Source organism: Dendronephthya gigantea, unplaced genomic scaffold (genome assembly GCF_004324835.1).
Source record: "Dendronephthya gigantea isolate DGI-Jeju-01 unplaced genomic scaffold, DenGig_1.0 000004F, whole genome shotgun sequence".
NCBI lineage: Eukaryota > Metazoa > Cnidaria > Anthozoa > Malacalcyonacea > Nephtheidae > Dendronephthya > Dendronephthya gigantea.
The window spans coordinates 1,373,238-1,391,448 of record NW_021163014.1 but is presented as its reverse complement, the minus strand read 5'-3'; the positions used below and the strand labels follow the sequence as shown (position 1 = coordinate 1,391,448).

General features: G+C 36.8%; 2 protein-coding genes and 1 long non-coding RNA gene across 6 annotated transcripts in view; 2 read left to right on the top strand and 1 right to left on the bottom strand.

Annotated features, from left to right (window-relative positions):
* LOC114515704 overlaps positions 1-10,996 on the top strand; it is a 79,528-nt gene extending 68,532 nt beyond the window's left edge. Inside the window, exons 26-29 of the mRNA XM_028535003.1 lie at positions 4,299-4,331; positions 5,270-5,682; positions 10,089-10,285; positions 10,848-10,996. Of these exons, the coding sequence (XP_028390804.1) occupies positions 4,299-4,331; positions 5,270-5,682; positions 10,089-10,285; positions 10,848-10,974 (770 nt within the window). The 3' untranslated portion in view covers positions 10,975-10,996. The remainder of the gene's footprint in view (positions 1-4,298; positions 4,332-5,269; positions 5,683-10,088; positions 10,286-10,847) is intronic.
* Positions 6,661-9,828, top strand: LOC114515705. 4 transcript variants are annotated; one of them, XR_003686242.1, is made up of 6 exons: positions 6,661-7,491; positions 7,583-7,664; positions 8,085-8,296; positions 8,441-8,515; positions 8,825-9,217; positions 9,302-9,828. It is a non-coding gene; the product is annotated as an uncharacterized LOC114515705 (long non-coding RNA). The 4 variants fall into 4 exon arrangements; XR_003686240.1 differs by having other exon boundaries at positions 8,441-9,217; XR_003686241.1 differs by having other exon boundaries at positions 8,085-8,991; positions 9,129-9,217.
* Positions 10,997-11,710: 714 nt separating the features above from the next.
* On the bottom strand, positions 11,711-17,381 carry LOC114515692 (leukocyte cell-derived chemotaxin-2-like). The gene is made up of 4 exons (XM_028534990.1): positions 17,232-17,381; positions 12,973-13,069; positions 12,468-12,628; positions 11,711-11,978 (listed from the first exon to the last, which is right to left on the bottom strand). The coding sequence occupies exons 1-4, from the start codon at positions 17,287-17,289 to the stop codon at positions 11,809-11,811; spliced, it is 486 nt and encodes a 161-aa protein (XP_028390791.1). The 5' UTR covers positions 17,290-17,381; the 3' UTR covers positions 11,711-11,808.
* Positions 17,382-18,211: the final 830 nt, after the last annotated feature.

Here is an 18,211-nt window from a genome sequence, read left to right as displayed (position 1 = left end):
CCCACTTGAGAGAGTGATGGAGGCCACGGCTGATTTTCGAACTTGAAAAAATCCTGCAGATTTCCATCTCGGCTTTGGCAAGCTATGTAAAGCCTAGAAAACAGAGCACAGTCCTCCTTCAAGACCGCTACTTTGGCTTTAGTTTTGGATATGACCATAGTGTTTGGAGTGCTGAATGTAGGCAGTTTATTTTTCTTTAAAGGCTCTGTAATTGGCGTACTCCGGTCGGTAAACCGCTCTTTTACGAAGGTTTGGAACTGCTCCGTTCCAAGCTTTTTCGCGTTGCGCACGGTGTTGACAACATCGTTACTCATGATGTCCTTTGTATGAATTGCTATGAGCTCCTCGCCCTGTTCCATAAATGGATTGCCTAATTCTTCAAAGGAACAGATCACATTTCAACATCTTTGGCGAACGCGCTCTCGCTGCATGGTGGTTGTGTGAGTCAGAATTATAGACGTTGCATTCAAATTCCTCCACCATTCTTGTTACCTCTGGTCCTGCCACCATCCATCTTCTGAGGGCTGCAGGGTTTTCTGTGAGTCCAACAGCACCTCCATCGCCTTTCACTATGGCATTAACTTGTTCGTGTGCGTGGTCCAGCGCTATGGAAGAAAACGACCTCCTCGTCTTATGAACTACAAAAAAACCTTTTGTGAATTGTGTGTAGACCTCTGGGTGTTGGACTTCAAGCTCGCACATATCTCGATAATGGACTGATAGCCATCTGGCGTAGTTGGGATGGTCCATTGCAAACATCCATGGTAAAAATCTGTTTGATGGCGTTGACGTACATAGTAAAGTTGGCTTCTCTAAACGCTCTCACAAGCTGAAAAACACAGAGCTGCAACTCCAATACTCCAGACCAATACAAAAACTGCGGACATTTCTCCGACATCTCTTCTCTCCATTCATGAAAAGATTTGAGCTGATCATTTTCTTCGCCATTAAGAGTGTATTCATCGTATCCTTTCACCAAGAGCATGTGTAGACCAGCTGCTGTAACTTGATGTGCTCGTCGCGTTCGAGTTAGATGACTTGCTGCAAGGAATGAATTAGCTACGCCTTGTGTAGCCACACCTGCATTGCAGAGAGCCTCTGCCCATCCGCTACCACTCAACCACTTTCCAAGCATCTTGAAGGCCGCCATTTCTATGTGAAGTCCCCCAAGCATGATGACAAATTGATCTTCATTGAAAATTTCATTGAACGTCCACTGAATTTGTTTGGCGAGAGCAAACAGTGGCTGATCCATTGCAACAACTGGGATTTGTGTAGGATTGACCTGATTTACAGCTGCTTTGATCACTTTCAAGGAATGTGCTATCATAGCGACGGAGTGGGCGTTCTCTATAAACATCGGTAACAGTGATATGATAGCTGGCTCGTGACTCGACAACATGGATTTTGAAGCGCGATATGCCGCCCATGATAAGAAATCATCTTTCTCGAGTTTTTCTTTAGAGAGAAGTTGCAGAGTATTATCCAGCCAATCTTGTTCAGCATAGGGTTCACTACTATTTGGCATCACTTGAGGATCTACCGTCAGCTGTCCCTTAGTTTCCGGTGCGTAAAAGTCACTGGCGCGTAGGTACATTGGTGGTACTTGACTGTAACTCGATGGTATTTGGGCTATCTTTTTCGACACGGAACTTTTTGTTGGGTCAATGATGTCAATGGGTCTATCAATTCCTGGTTCTTCCATAGTTCGGTGTTGGACCAATGAAATTGCGGTGCCATGAAATGAATCATGCGAACTCGTTGAGCTTGGATTGTGGTCGATGTTATCAACTGCTGCAGTAGTGAACAGTCCCTCTTTAAGTTTGGACGGGCATACGACTCCTTCCCTTTCGTACCGTTTTATAACACTATTAGTAATTTCAGTAGATACAGAAAGTAGCCGATCGTACGAAATAGACATCCCTAACTTGTAAAATAAATCTACAAGAGATTTATCCCTCGTTGCTCCATGAATTTTTAGTGGGGTTTCCCTAGATCTCATATGACGAGATTTTTCGGTAGACTCATTTCGACTTCGAGCGATGCTGTTGAATATGATAAGCTGAGCAATTGTCAGACATGCCTGACTGCCCACAGGCAACGCGTCTGTCTTGGTAGTTGGACCTTTGATAATCATGCCTATCAAAGTTTTAAGGGAAGGCGGGATGGCATCGTTTTGACAATCTGGGGCAAATGTACCGTCAAAAAAGTTATGTATTTGTAGAATGTCTCTTCTTATAATATTTGCAGCTTTAGCCAGATGACATGCTTCTGAATCATTCTTGGCTTGCTCTAACACTCCCCCGATTTCATGTTTAAATGCCAGTAGCACTTCCCGTCCTTGGTTATGTGCTGTGAGGTCAGGAAAAGCTGGCTACTCTTTCTTTCAGTCTAGTAGCATTAACCTTTCCGGAATCAATCCCAAATTCCTGCAGTTTTGATGAGAAAAATTTTACGATATCGGAAAGCTTGAGTACTGGAAGATCTTCATATTCAAGTTGTTCGTCGATGTAGGCAATCAACTCTGTAAAAGCCAGTTCATCTAAACCAGTTGGCGAACTCGCAGGCACAGGATTAGTGGTTGGCGCTTTGAATTGCCTCGCTCGATTATAAAGACTGACTAAGCACTTCGCATGGTACTTCGCTTCAATTGCGATCAAATCACCAATTGACATCTTCGAAATAAGTTTCCATTCATTCAACAAATGAGCACATTCTCTGACCTTTCGGTCGACTTCGAGTGTGGAAGCAGAATGAAGATTTGTTGGGCTATCTGCAGATTCGCAAAAGAAACAGTGGTTTTCTGGCAGACAACTTGAAGCACCACTAGATCGCCTGGCCTTTATTGGGCTGGAACTACGTGTACTTACATCTATGATTTGTTCACAATCTTCTCTGCCCTTTTCTGCTATTGCCGATAATTTTCTTTTCTTGGCACGCTCTAACTTGGTACTGCTGAAAAGGTCTCGACAAGACTTGTGCCAGGAAGCTTTTTTGTTCAACAGAGTCTGCTCTATTCCAAGACCTTCATCGAGACATTCCATATTTAAGCATTCAGGGGTAATTTCTAGCTTCTGGAATTCTTTGAGATTGTTGACAAATGAAGTGTAGCCAACACCAGCATCTTTACGCTTTGAGTTTGCAGGACATTGTAATTTTTCAACGGAATTTTTTTGGCAAATAATGCAGAGATTCCAATCCATGATTTTTAAAATCTTGAGTAGTAGTTTCTAACGAAGAAAATGATAAAAAAAAAACATTGCAATTGCATTTTTTATTCGTTTCGTACATAAGTAGAAAATTTCTTCAGTTACTAATGCATATACAAGCAAAAAAACGGAGATAACATTAAAAATGCCTTACCTTTTATGGCTGCAAGTGCCTATGGCGGCCGCCATCTTGAAATCGCATGTGAGAAGCCTGGGTTCTAATACCGCTGCCGTAGCCAGTTAAATGCCTCAATTATCGATAGGATAGCGTACCACATCGTCAAAAATTTAAACGTATCATTTGACAAAAAAGCACCCAATTTAATCTTTAAAAAATTAAAACTACGCCTTTTCAAGCTTGATACAGATATCCCGGGCATGCACTACGTGTATTTCTTTAATTTCCAGGAAATAGGTCACGTGACAATACTTTACATTCAGTCAGAGTGAAGAACAGTCTGATGTATTAATATGAGAAAAATTTACGAAAAAAAATCTTTAAAGAAACGGTTCAAACTAGGGTTATTAAAGCAGCCTCGTTTCCATGTTGGGTTTTCTATGACATGCGCATTACTCGTCAGCATAAGTGAATTTGGGCTGGCTCCATATCCAAAAATGTTAGTACTAGGGATGTTAGTAATGTGGCAAAGTTTCATGCTTTTATCATCAAAGTGAACAATTGTGGTCGTTAACTGCTGGACTATGTTGTTAGATAAAGTTTGATTGCCTCCGCAGAAGTAATGAGCCAATTAGACTCCGTGCAACATTAGTATTTTTTTAGTTTGACGTTTAAGAGAGCAATTGAGAATACTAAAATATCTTGTAGTGCATGGATAGGGCTATCTAGTTCTCGTAGAACTAGATGTCTTCTTGCCAGTGCATTATATATTTTTTGTTATCAAATAATTCTGGAATTTTTCCCAAACGTTTTTTCCTTTTGCGTGTATTATCGCTATATTTTGACAGGCAATATATATTTACTTTACATGTCAACCCTTTATTTAAATATTATTATTAGCTATTACCGTATTATTTTATTTGCAAATAGGTTGTCGATTTTTACTTTTATTTGTTAAAATATTTTACTAGCAAACCTTCAGCCACAAGGTGAAGGAAATTCAGGTATGAGCAACAGTATATATGTATATATTATTCATATATAATATTATATTGTCAATTTAATGTTCAATACCCGTATTGAATACGCTGTTTTATGCATCTGCAATATATGTGCTTGGCAGCTTGTACTTACATAACACGGTCACATGTTTAAAAAGCTTATCCAAGACTCGGATGTGGTAAATGAAATCTATATTAGTGATGCGTCTGGAAAAAAATTCTGGTATGGCACCATTATGCATGTGATTCTGTTATATTAGTTCAATCTCTTTCAGTATAATTGTTTTTCCCCCACCCGTATACAAAATTTAGCTATTGTCGATTTTCAGTACAATTCAGAATTTCTGAACGCCTTGTTAATTGAGGCTGAGTAAACACAATAGAGAGGAGATGATTCGGGATTTGTGAAAAATGCAAGACCTTCTGGATGATTTTTTGTTTTGTTTTAATTTTTTTCAAAAAATTAGCTGGAATTGCTATGTTTGACGCTAAGTGTGATTATAAAGAAATTCCTTTTGTTTCACACAATATATTGTTCCAAATGACTCCATACTGTATGCCTATTTTTTGCAAGAAAGCCTTAAATCTGTCACGTGTAATTTGGCATAATTTTCATCTATATAACTCTTCTAAAAAACTGTATATAGACAGCTATATATGACTATACTATTTTGTTTATGTTTCCTGTATTCTCTGACATTATAAAATTTCATTTTTGCTGTAATCGGTGATAATTAAGTGGTGCAATTTGTACTCGTGAGTTGGGTATCTTGCCTCCCTCTTCCCCTCTTCCGCCCCTCTTCCCCTTCCCCTCCCCCTCCCCTTGCTCATTCTTTCGCCTATGAAAGGCATAATCTTTATAATTCTATTTTTCGGATACAACCGAGCATGAAAATCGAAACGTTATACTGAACCTTGTTTGTTTTTGAAATACTTTAAAGCCACTCCTCCGGATCCGGGAAAATGTAAAGAAGCTCTTGCATTGTTTCCCCCACCGAGCAAAGAGTTGACCAAAACAAGTCACGACACAATTGGAGATTTATATATGTCCATTGTTTACATTCTCGGAGAAATAGCTATTTGCGGAAGAAAACAAATATTCACTGGCACAACAAAACAACAGGAATGGCCGAAAAAGAATCTTTTGCGAAAAGTTACGAATTATGAAGACGCCTTAAGAGCAATCAAAGCAATAGTTGACCAAGGCGAAGGAGCGTCGGCGTACAGTCCTTTGCAGCAGAATGTCGATTCATCAGAGTTGGCGCATTACTTTAAGTTTTCATCCATATATCATGGTAAAGGACTTGCAACGTTCAACGTTACTTACGAGAAAATTTTCAATAACAACAAAAAGGTAACGGTAAAACACTTTTTGAAATATTAAGAATAAACCGTTAAATTTAGAATGAGCTGGATTGGTAAAACGTCCAAAATTAACATCGGTTAATATGCAAAAAGTCGTTAAAAATATAAATTTTAGCAGGCCAAATCCAATCAGAGAACTGCCGAAGGAATAATTTCCTTTATTCATTTGTCATTGTTTCTTTTTATTGAAAACGCTTCTTGCGATGCGATAAATTTTGAGGGTATTTAAACTTGCATGGCATAAAAGTCAACTATATGTCTTAAAAAATGCATGTTTTTCGTCAACTTTTTTACCTGGCGCATTTGATCTACGTCAGTTTCACCTACCGAAGCTTTTTTTAAGTTTATTTTATTATGTCATTTTCGGAAATTGAAATATTATGTATTAAATATTATTTATATATATATATATATATAATTATATATATATATATATATATATATATATATATAGTGGTTGCCATATTTCCTTGTCGAGATTCCGCGCATGCCTTGAAAAACTGCCTTGAAAAACAACGGCAATAGACAATTCCCGTATTAGACTAATTTTTTTATGTTGGCAAAAAAGTATATTCCTGATAAGAGCATACTAAAGTTAGTAAAATTGCGAAGTTTGGTTGCGAAATGTTGTAAAATGTGGAAAATATAGCCTTGCAAAGTTTGCAATTTTCTATACTTTTCTATCGCGTTCGGAAATTGCTACCACATTTGGGCCGAAAATGGTAGCAATTTCAGAACGCGGTGCTAAAGTATGCAAAATTACAAACTTTGCGAGTTTATATTTTCCACATTTTACAACATTTCGCAACCAAACTTCGCATTTTTACCAATTTTGGTATGCTCTTTTTAGCTGTGGTGATTTTTTTCATTCCCATGCCTAGATAAAAAAATAGTGTAATCCGGGAATTGTCTATTACATAACGTGGGCAACTTGAAAAATGCCCTGTTCGTTCACAATTTGTGCACTGTTAATTTTGAGGTGCTAAACTAGCACCAACGTAGGTGTCAAATCAGCACAATGCAGTGGTGCTAAATAGAAAGTGCTATTTTGACACCAATTTCGGCGCTAATTTAACACCATCAAATCTGACATTACGCTAAAAGTGCCAATATGACACCGTTTAAATTCAGCACCATTGTAATGTGTTGAAATAACACCTCTGTTGCCGACGGAAAGTGCTAAAATAACGCTATATTGAGAGCTAAAGTACGGGGTGTCAAAATAACACTAAATGGCGGATAGGAAAAAAGCGGTTCTTTAAGTAATTATTGGAAAATAAGTCCGTATTTTCGATTCAGATGTTTTGGAACAAGAAATTCCTGTGCGTTTTGGCACAACTATTCATCTGAGTGATCTGACGACATGGAAATTCGACTTGTTCTGATACAAAAAAACCGATAGAGACGAATACTAGACAAATGGTAGATCGATAGTATCGATATTCGATAGTGATCCATTGTCCTTTTCATTTTATCAAACTATGTTATTCCGGGCTATATTTTCGGACTGCCTATGTATTGATTGCTACAAAGTATTTATTTCGCAATCGCCTGCGCTATATGTATGTCCATATAAGGAACAAAATGTAACACGTGATCAGCGCCTGTATGCAAATTTTTGAGCGCGTCGTTTGAAAACTCTTTTGAAACGTACTTCATAGTTCATACTGCCATGTTGAAGACGTTTTGAGCGTATTTTCTTAACTATTTTGGTACTTCTGAATATGCTGAACAACAACGAACTCACATAAGGAAATATCAAGACAATTGGCTATGACATTATCTCAGAAATATCTTGGTAAGTTGAATTGAATTTGATCGAGTACGGAGGTCCATGTTCGCTCAAACGGCCAAATCGCCAAACAAACGTGTGTTATTTTTTATTATAGAGAAGCCAAATGAATTCTACTTTTAATACTGCGATGATCTCTTTAGCAATCTGGGTCAAAGAAAATATCATTGCAATAATAGGTATCTATTCATGTTTATTCTTTTTATCGTCATTTTATGAAGCATCTGCGCTAGTCTCCTATATTGATGTAAATTAACGATATTTTATCCTATATTAACATTTGACAATTTATGCTCTATTTTGATACATTTGATGTTAGAGAAAGTTTTTTGTTTAATGAAATATCAATGCCTGTGTAATATATCTTTTGATAAAATTATTGAGAAGTATAATCTGCTACAGGTTAGCTGAAAGTACTATTTATAGCCTGCTGAAAAATTTGAGTTTAACATGTATTCTAACAATTATTGTCAGTCATTCAATTGCCCAGCTATTGATTGTGTTCTATAGTAAGGTTGAATTGTGGACTGATACATTTATCAACTATAAATAAGTCTACAATGTCTATATGATTAATTATTATTCTTTTCTATTTTAAGTTTTCACCAAGAGTGAACAAAGGCTTCAATGTGGAAAATTAAGGGGAAACTGTAATTCTAATGATTGATGATTCACAAGGGAATAAGGGATATTTACTGTCAACAATGAAGTGTATACAATTAATGTATCCAACCATGGAAGAAAAACGAAATATTTCACCTATGATAATTTAGAAATATCCCTTCCTTGCTGACTCAATTGTGGTGGAACAGTAAGTGATAACCTTGTTGTTATACATAATCTTTATGATTATCTATGTGTACCACCTCTATGATACCCCGGATCTGACTTGTTAAACATCTGGAATGGATCTGACTTGTTAAACATGTCGATAATTCAATTTATTTTGATACAGGGTTCATGGATCATAACAAGGCCAAGGGTAGAAACAATTTAACAAAAATATCCTGCACTCCAGCTTATTACAGAGGTAAGTTTGCTTTTAGTTTACAGCATTCATATTGATAAGGTACCTGTTTGATTGATATCAAGTGCTCTATTTCAACACTTTGCTATAATTCTTGTTGAGAAACTATCCAAACAGATAATTGACTGCCAAATTTCTTTGTTCGACATAATACCCATGTGTGCTAGTTGGCAACTTTTTAGTTAGCCTGTCATATTTCGTGTAAAATTCTCATTGATATTTTAGTTAATTGACAGAGTATGGGTTCTAAATTACCAGTAAAATAATTTTCTTTCACAATGTATCTAGCATACTGTATTAATTCTTTTTCAGGTAAAAACTGAATTTTAAAGAGTAAACTACAAGTTGATCCATGATATGGTTGGCAAATTTCAATCCATTGATTCAGAAAAATGTTTTGGACTATGCCAAGAAATGTAACAAGAAAACTACATTGGTTCTTATAAACAGAGTGGAGAGAGCAATTGCTGGGAAATCAGGTAAATCATGCAATTAATAATAATTTGTCAAAACCAATTGATAGCACAATTACAATATTATAGCAATACAGGCTATTGCTACATGAAATATGGCCTATTTAGAATCTATCTATATTGATAAACAATTTTTTTAACAGACATCAAGAGCAGAGTTGCTTAGATTTTGAAGGAACTATTGAAGGAGAATGCAGGAGAATCTCAGTCTCTCTTCTTTAAGATTTGTTCTGTAAGTGTAAGAAACTCTGTGGGCTGATTTTGTTTTTTAAACACTTTTAAAGTCCTTTTTAAAAACATTGGTTTCTTATTATAGGTTGTTGATTCCATAGATCAGGATAATTGGTTCAGAAGACCTTTCAGATGTTCAAACTTTGATGATTGCGGTGGAGGGGCAAATGTTAACTTATTCAAGAACAGACTCAACCTTATTTTATCTACTAAACATGGAGTACATTGCTGGTGTGGCAAATGGAAACTGCTCTCGTCAGGAAGCCTTAGCCTTAGGACAAAAACTTTTAAAGGACGTTAAGTACCCTAGACATTTTATACACTCTTGTACATAGATTTTCCTGTCACAACATATGTAGAAATAAATATTTTTAAATCGCATTTTGTCCACTTTGTATGATTATAGCTTATGCTATTTAGTCGCTCCATTGCTAGCGCTAAAAGTGCAAAAACTAAACCACACAAACTTCGGGTGTTAGATTAACACCATAAATTGGCGTAAAAGTAGCACCAAAGATCGTGCTAATTTGACACCTTATTTCGCGGTGTCAATTTAGCACCCGAAATGGTGTTATTCTGTACCTTTTTATCTGACACCTTTTTTGGTGTCAATATGACACCGCAAAATTAACAGTGTGTGCACTCTCTATAGCCGGTTTTCCACTAGCGATATTTTTCGCGCGAAGCAACTTTATTCCTTTGTATTTGAGCAATTTGTTCCAGATGGTTGCAGTTGAGAGCTCTGAAACAAAAGTAAAACTGATGTCGACTCGCTCGAAAAATATCGCTAGTGGAAAACCGGCTTATGTCTTGCGAGCGAAAAAAGACAACAATATCCTTTCCCTTTCACACTATGTTTATTGTTTGATCAGGAATCCCACGAAAATTACGCCTATGTGGGTGATAAAATACCTTTCTTCCAAAACGGCGTTTGGCCTGTGGTGAAGAACCCACGGATGTCAAAGTATAAGCCTAATAGTCAGGCTTACAAGAACGCAGAGGCTTTCAATCACATATACAACACGCTTTTGGAAACTATGCAGAGTGTATTCGATGGTAATGTTGACAGGTAGGTGCCTCAGCGTTTATATATTTATGTTACACACTTACCGGGTGATAACCCCGGAAAAGAAGCATTTATCTGAACACAAATTAATCAAGAGTTAAAATTGATAAGGAAAAGTCAAACAACATTTATAGCTATTTATGACCGTATTATAAATATAATAATATACTTTTTCCCCGAAATGTATTGCATGTCTTTCTAAACAACAGCTTATAATTATGAGCAGGACTGAAACAAGATGTGATGATTGATGGGTGCATATATTCTAGGAAGATATTTGTTCTTCCAATGTATTTTTTGTAGGTATATTCGTTTCGAAAAGGTTTGCCGATTTAACTGTTGAAACTAGAACGATAATTGGGGAGCCCATATTCATATATTCGTGATACGCAGGGTCGAATATATTCTATAAAGGTTGCACCTAAGTTGCATGGGCTATATATAATCAGAATTTGGAAATTATATATGTTATAATAGATTGGAGATTGTTGCTGATTGGACATTTGGGATGCCACATAGAATACATAAATTCTCTTTTCTCTCATTGAAAACTCTTCTTCTGCAGATTTGATGATACATTTGGTCTGATGAAATCTCTGATCGTTTACGGAAATCGTGTGGTTCAGACACCGATCGACGAAAACGGAGATCCCAACGAAGGTCCTAATGCGGGTCCAACTTATAATAACTGACTTGGAAATCTTTAATTTTTGTCAAGCACTCTTTTTGTTCATGCGCTTAATTTTTTGTCTTTGTAAACTTCGCTGCATTTTGAATGCCAATAAAATTAATGCACTCTTCTATTGAAAAAATACTTTGCATAGTTTTTTTTATTTGCATGCTTTAAACACATTCTAAAATTCTGCTGATGATTTCTTAATTTTCTTTTGCATTCCACCTGATTTCAAAATATAAACTACTATTAGTTTGAACCTTGAAGTCAGGGTATTCGTCCAAAAATCACCCTTCATTATTTTAAATTTTTTCCCGGAAGGAGTTCAAGGTTTGTCAGTGGCCGAATTCAAGGTATAGACTGAGGCTTAATAATCTTTAAATTCAAAATACTCAAGGGTATTGGTTTAATATTTCTATAGGCCTAATAGCAACGCTATTCGTTTAAAATTTCTAAAGAATGTTTTTAAATAAAAGATCACCATGTGATTGCAAGTACACTGGATCCACTGAGACGCTGAGCGTACTTATAGCGTACGTGTTACGTTTCACTGTCAACAAATTTCGGTATAATGTATCCTTTAAAGACCCTACGCGGAAGATTCGTCCAAGCATTTCAATCAGTTATATTTCCCGCGGGTTTCGCTGTTATATACAAAAAAGAATCAACATACTGCGTGCATGCATAAATTATATGTTTTATATTTCAATGCAAATATATATTTAATGACAAAAATGATAAAAAATCAATGGTATGCGATATGAACATTTCATATTCTTTCTATAAAACAATTCGTGCCTTAATTATTATTATTATTAGTATACTTAAAATTCAATTTTTCCTGTAAATCAGCTTACAAATATGAGGTAGGATCTACGATCTTTCTCCCTTTGTATAGTTGAAGGTGAAGGTGCTGGGTAATGCCGGTATAAAGAAGACGTCGCGATGTGCCCAATGCTCTTCCCTTTGAAATCCTACCACTGTGGAGACTTGGTGTAAAATACCAAATTTTAGCGCTAAATCCTAGAGAGAGAAAAAGCATAATTTTGTTTGGAAATATATTCGATGTACAGGGTGTCCCAAAAAAAACGAAAACTATTGAAATCACCCATAACAATGTAATTGTTAGAGTTTGAATGCTTAAGCACTCTGTTGAGACCCATGCACAAATGTGTAAATGTTTGCCATAAGCATTTTTATGCATGCATATGATGCAGTAAAATTTGCTCGTACGCGAAAATGATATTTAATAACAATATTTAAATGTGCATCTCAATCACCATGACCTTAGACATGTCCCCTTTCTGTAGCAACACAAAGCATTTAGCATTTTACTGAGTTGCATTAAATCCCCACGGGCTAAAATTCGTGCACATGCACGGCATTCAAATTTTAACAATGAGTGATTTCAATAGTTTTCGGGTTTTTTTGGGACACCCTGTATAGGGGGGGGGGGGCGGTGGTGTCTTTTGACGATCAAAAAAGAATTGATAACTGGTAGTGATTGATTACCATTAAAATTGCCAGTTCCTCGGATAAGCAGACCGTTATTGAATGCATTTCTATTGTTCGGATAAGGCCTTGATCGACGGACAATAGTCCCAGCGAATGGAGCATATACTGTGCTGCCGGGGCTGCATCTTATGTCAACTCCATAATGCCTTCTACGGCCCCTAAAATTCAACGTCATAGATAATATTCATTATTCAAACCCTTAGCGACGCACTGTTGCAATTGAATAAAAGCCTGCATTAAGTCGATTGATAATGAACGAGATTGGGACTAAAATATTTCAAAGAAAACCTGCAGCTACCTTCACGAGAGAATGAATCAATTTGTAATAATTATACAGAGTTGTTAATGAATTAAAGAAGATGATGAATTTTCTACTCTACGAGATATAGAGCATAGAAATACTGGAAGCTGATTGGTCTTCGAGTATAAAATAATAAATTTGTATAAGGTTTTAACAGTGCAAACTCTGGAAAATCGTAATAAAGTACATATATAGTTATACCTCGCAGCTCTATAGTGTCCACATCCTTGCCGGTCGCATCCTCGTACGTTGTTGGAAGGATTTGATGAACACAGCTTAGCCAATTTTGAGGCCTCAACTAAATGTTGACAAATATATTATTAAGTAAAACACAGAAATGTGTCTCTAGTGCCTTGAATTTAAGCCAGAGAAAAGTCCACACGTCTTATATGCATGGTAAATAAAATTTCGTTGAAATTTTTCGTTTCAAAAAGATTCGGCTGAGGTTTAAAGGTCATATTAGGGAGACTTAGCACGAGGATGCGAACGTCAAACGACGACGTGAAAATGGCGAATAAATGGCATGACGCGTCTATATATGGACATGCCACACCATTTATTTGCCATTTTCACGTCGTCTTTGACGTTCGCGTCCTCGCGCTAAATCTCCCTATTATGTCGCATGATGTGACGTGCATCAAGACTTCCGGTTTAATTAACCCCCCGTGGTTAAAAATAATAACCCCCTATCAAATTGGTTCAAACCTGACAAACAAGATTTTGCGCTAAACATTCGGATTTCCCGCCTTTCACGTGACGTAGTTTTAACGAATCAGATTCAGGAGCAGATGAAGCTCGAAACGTGCTATATAATAATATGTTTTGTGGACCCGAGACGGGTCGATATTTCACGAGGCGAAGAGTGAAATATGTCGAGGGGCCACAAAACATAATGTTTTCCGAAGTGTTGGTAAATAAGTTTAATTTTTTTATCATAATCATACCATTTGTTAAAGAAAAACGAAACAACAAGGTAAAGAACGAATATCTATTCATAATTCACAAATTTTATATGAAAACAACGAGAATCTCTGAACTAAATGATCACAAATAAAATTTATAATTAGTTACTCGAATAACAATATTCCATAAAAAAAAATTCAAAAAACAAATAAAAATGTACAAAAAATGTACAAAACTGTTTCTTATTTGTCGAAAAATATCGTGTGACGATGCGGGACACGAAATGCGGTTTGAGAAACGGATCTGATAGGTAAAAAAAAATAAACAAACGGTGTGTGCTTGTCCAGAATAGGGAGGGCTAAGTTTAAGGCATTAAACACGAACAAAGACAAAGTTTCGCAGTATATTTTGAAAATGCTGACGTTTTATTGTTAAACTCTGCTCTTCAGTCATATTCTGATGATCGATAGATTGTAAATTGCTTTAATTCTATAGATTCCGGATCCATTGATATATATGTAAGCAAAGTTTATTCAAAGTAAAGTGAAATGTTATACGTCCTAAACAATATACCATGTAACCTCTTATATATTGATGTAATATTGTCCTGTAATATCAGAGTGAGTAAAATTAACTTTCATACACTAAAGTTTTCGTGTAAAGTTGTACTTGGTGGAAGCATGCAGTGGCAAATGGCTACGCCTCAAAACCTAACAGGTTATGAGCCCAGGAGAGGACTTGTACTCAACGGAGATGAAACTCATGAAAGCAAGTATGAGCTCTGGGAAGTTAAGTTCCCCGCGGTTATCAGGGTTCAGACACCATGCGACGTGTTTGTTCCTATAGCGAAGATGAACGGGAGCTAGATGCGGGAAGGATTGCAAATGCCTTCGCCGAGTTAGTCCAATGCTTGGACGATCGTAGTTTATCCCTGATCATACGAGAAGCAAGAGACGATGGAAGAAAATCCTTGACGGTGTTGCATGATCATTCCCAAGGTAAAGGAAAACCCGGAATAACCGCTTTTTACACCGAGCTGACCTCGCTGAAAAAGAGCGAGAACGGGAACACAACTGATTACATGCTTCGCGTGGAGAAAGCTTCTACGGCACTTAAATCAGCCGAAGAAGTTATTAGCGACGGCCTACTCATCGCTATGGTATTAGCGGGACTTCCGCGAGTTATAAAACATTTTCAGCCGTTACAACGAGAAAAAGCCAATGACTTTTAGTGAATTTAAGACAGAATTACGCAACTATGAAGAAAATGAGATGAGTTGCAAAACGGAGGTTCAAGACAACGTCCTGTACGCAAAGCCAGCACAGAAACGATTCGAAGGAAAATGCTTCAGATGCGATAAAAGGGTCACAAGAGCTCGGATTGCTGGACAAAGAACGAGAAGTGGTGTAGTAGCTGTAGAAGCAAGACACACAACACGAAGGACTGCAGAAGAAATGACCACTTGCACTTTATTGCAACGCAGGGTTAAGTATAGCATGATTGTCCACCATATGGACGTCAAAACAGCTTATTTGCATGCACCCATGCATTGATCGCAAAATCTACATCGAACATCCCGAAGGTTTTGGAAGGCTCAGTAACAATAACGAAAGATTAGTATGTAAACTAAATCGGTCACTATATGGACTTTAACAGAGCGGCAGAAATTGGAACAACTTTTATGCATCAGTTTTTGGCAAAAGAAAAGTTTACGCAGTCACTTGCAGCCCATGTCTGTATGTTCGCAAAATTGACAATGAGCGATGTGTTATTATTAGTATGGGTCGATGACATCATCATCGCAGCAAGCGTTTGCGATTTATTAAGCAGCGTAAAGATTCGTTGCATGAGCAATAGATTTAGAATGACGGACTTAGGAGAATTGAAATGGTTTTTAGGTACCGAATTTAAGCGCACCGGAGATCAAACGGTGCAATCAGAAAGATGAATCAAACCCGATACATTCAAAAGATTCTTTTGGGATTGGAAATGTCTAACTCTAAACCTAAGCCGACCCCATGTATTTTAGGCCACGAGACAGATACAAATGAAGAGTCGCCAAAATTGACGCACCCGACATTATATAGAGCAATTGGGAAACCTAATATACTGTCCGTAATAACTGGAACAAGACCGGACTGAGTTACGTTGTAACAAAATTGTCACAAAAAATGTCAAATCCCAAACAATCCGACTTAAGCACGGCCAAACATGTTTTGAGATATTTGAAAGATTCACAGGAATTAGGATTAACTTTTAGGAAAACGAGTTCCCCGCTAACTCTTAAAGGGTTCTGTGATTCAGATTGGGGAGCGTCTGTTGAAGATAAACGAACAGTGACAGGCTAAAATTTTCAACTCTCACAAAATGGCCCGATGATATCGATATCATGGAAAAGCCGAAAACAACGCGATACAAGAAACAAAATTCTTAAGGCAGCCTTGCACAAACATGATTGTAGATATAGAAGGTCAGTCACTCATTATATGATAGATAATCAGGGAGCTTTGAATTTAGCCAAGAACCCAGTTCAGCAGAGGTCAAAACATATTGACGTAAAGCAACAAAAATCAAAATTTTATACATCAAAACATATTTATTACCGTTCAGTTTCTTTGTAATTTTGTTCAATAGACAATAGGAGTTAGATATTTTTTCTTAAATATTCGATAATGTGCCGCATGTGAAAATGTCTTGAATTTGAGAATTATGTTTTAAATCTCACTCCTATATTTTGACGCCATGTTGACAAATTTCACGTGTGACGAATATCGTATACGTCCAATCATAGCAGTGTATCGCATTTTTTCTCACGAATATCGTACGTCCAATCAAATTGCGTGAAATTAAAGAGAAAACAATAAAGTGTATGATAGCAATAATAATGTTATATTGACCAACTTAATAAAACATTCCGGTTTTCAACTTGAGAGTTGAGACAAATACAACCAAAAGATATCATATGAGTCGACGATTCAGAAATATTCTCCACTATTCAGAATGTGTTGCGGTTATCACAAGTCGCTAATGACCATGTACAAGATGCTAGGTCGTTCGAAGTAGACAGTCAACGCTAAGGCCGGAAGATTAATTGGTTTCCTTCATGCACGTAGCAGCCTGCATGTAAAGCGAATTATATTTCATAGTGAATACACCGCAGTGGGCTGTTTGCATGGGCATGCAAGATTAGGAAAAAAGTACGTAGCTAACAAAAATCCATATATGAAATTTAAAAAATCTTTAGCCGAAGTGTCTGCGGCTATACGCACGTTCTTTCCATGAGCCTCCGTCTATGAATGACAGTTTTGTGATTCCATGCGCGCAGATTTACGGGATACACTGGCTTTCAAGCAATAATTGTATACAAATAATACAATGATTAAACCTGCCTTCTTGATTTAGTTCAGAGCTTCAGGTAAATTGACAGCAGAGCAAACATTAGCTACTGCATTTTAAAAGTACCACCAAGGGTGTGTTTGCATGCACTTATGTACATAACAACATATGCGCGTGTATACATCTTTGATTACTTCAATGCATTCTCATTTCACACGTACCTGACACTATGAATACAAGAATGAATGTCCATAATATGGGCCTGTTTAGTTGAACCATTCTCGCTTTCTTAAGTATGTTTGCACTGATGTCTCAAGAGCCAGATAAACAATCTGGAGGTTCACACCACCGCGTATATATAATATGTTACATCTGTTGATGTTTCTGGTGTCTACAATTTCAAAAGGTGTTGAAAATGTCGCGATGTCAAATATGCGGATTGTTTATTAAATATCTATCACATCTATCAGTCACTACGTATCTCTTCGGATGAGCCGGATTACTGGCTAATCAGTCATAATATTGTTGAGAAAGCTAATAATGTTCATAAGGCTTACGATTCAACGGAGATTTTGTTTAATCAGGTAAAGGTAGTAATCCAGTATTTTCCTTATCCCTATAGCGGCAACACTGTTCTGTAGACGCGAAAAAATTAGAAAAAATATACGAATAAACAATTACTCTTAATATACGACTACGACGAAAACATTTCACTCGACCTAGACCAAAAAATCCATGATTGACGACACATATTTAAGGTTATTATTTTAAGGTTTATTATTTTTGCATGATTTCAATCTGATTTAGTTGTCAATAAGGTTTACCTCACAAGGAAAAAATCCCATTTAATTAAGCACTATAATCTTTAAATGCGCCTATTTTTAGTACAAATCTAAATTCCCGTATCAATATGTTTTCTGAAGAATATTAAGTTCACAATTTCGAATTCCGGGAAGACTGAGCCCACCAATAGGATTTCACGGAGAGCCCCACCCCCTAAATTCCCATACTCTACGTTGATTAGGGCACATGCATTTACTACTTGTAGATCTTATATACTTGTCATTAAGGTTTACCTGACAAGGAAAAAATCCCTTTGAAGCACTATAATCTTTAAATGTACCTATGCATAGGGTGAATACGATAGGAAACTATTTTCATCACGAGATCATTTTTTCATACTATAGAGATTATAATTCAG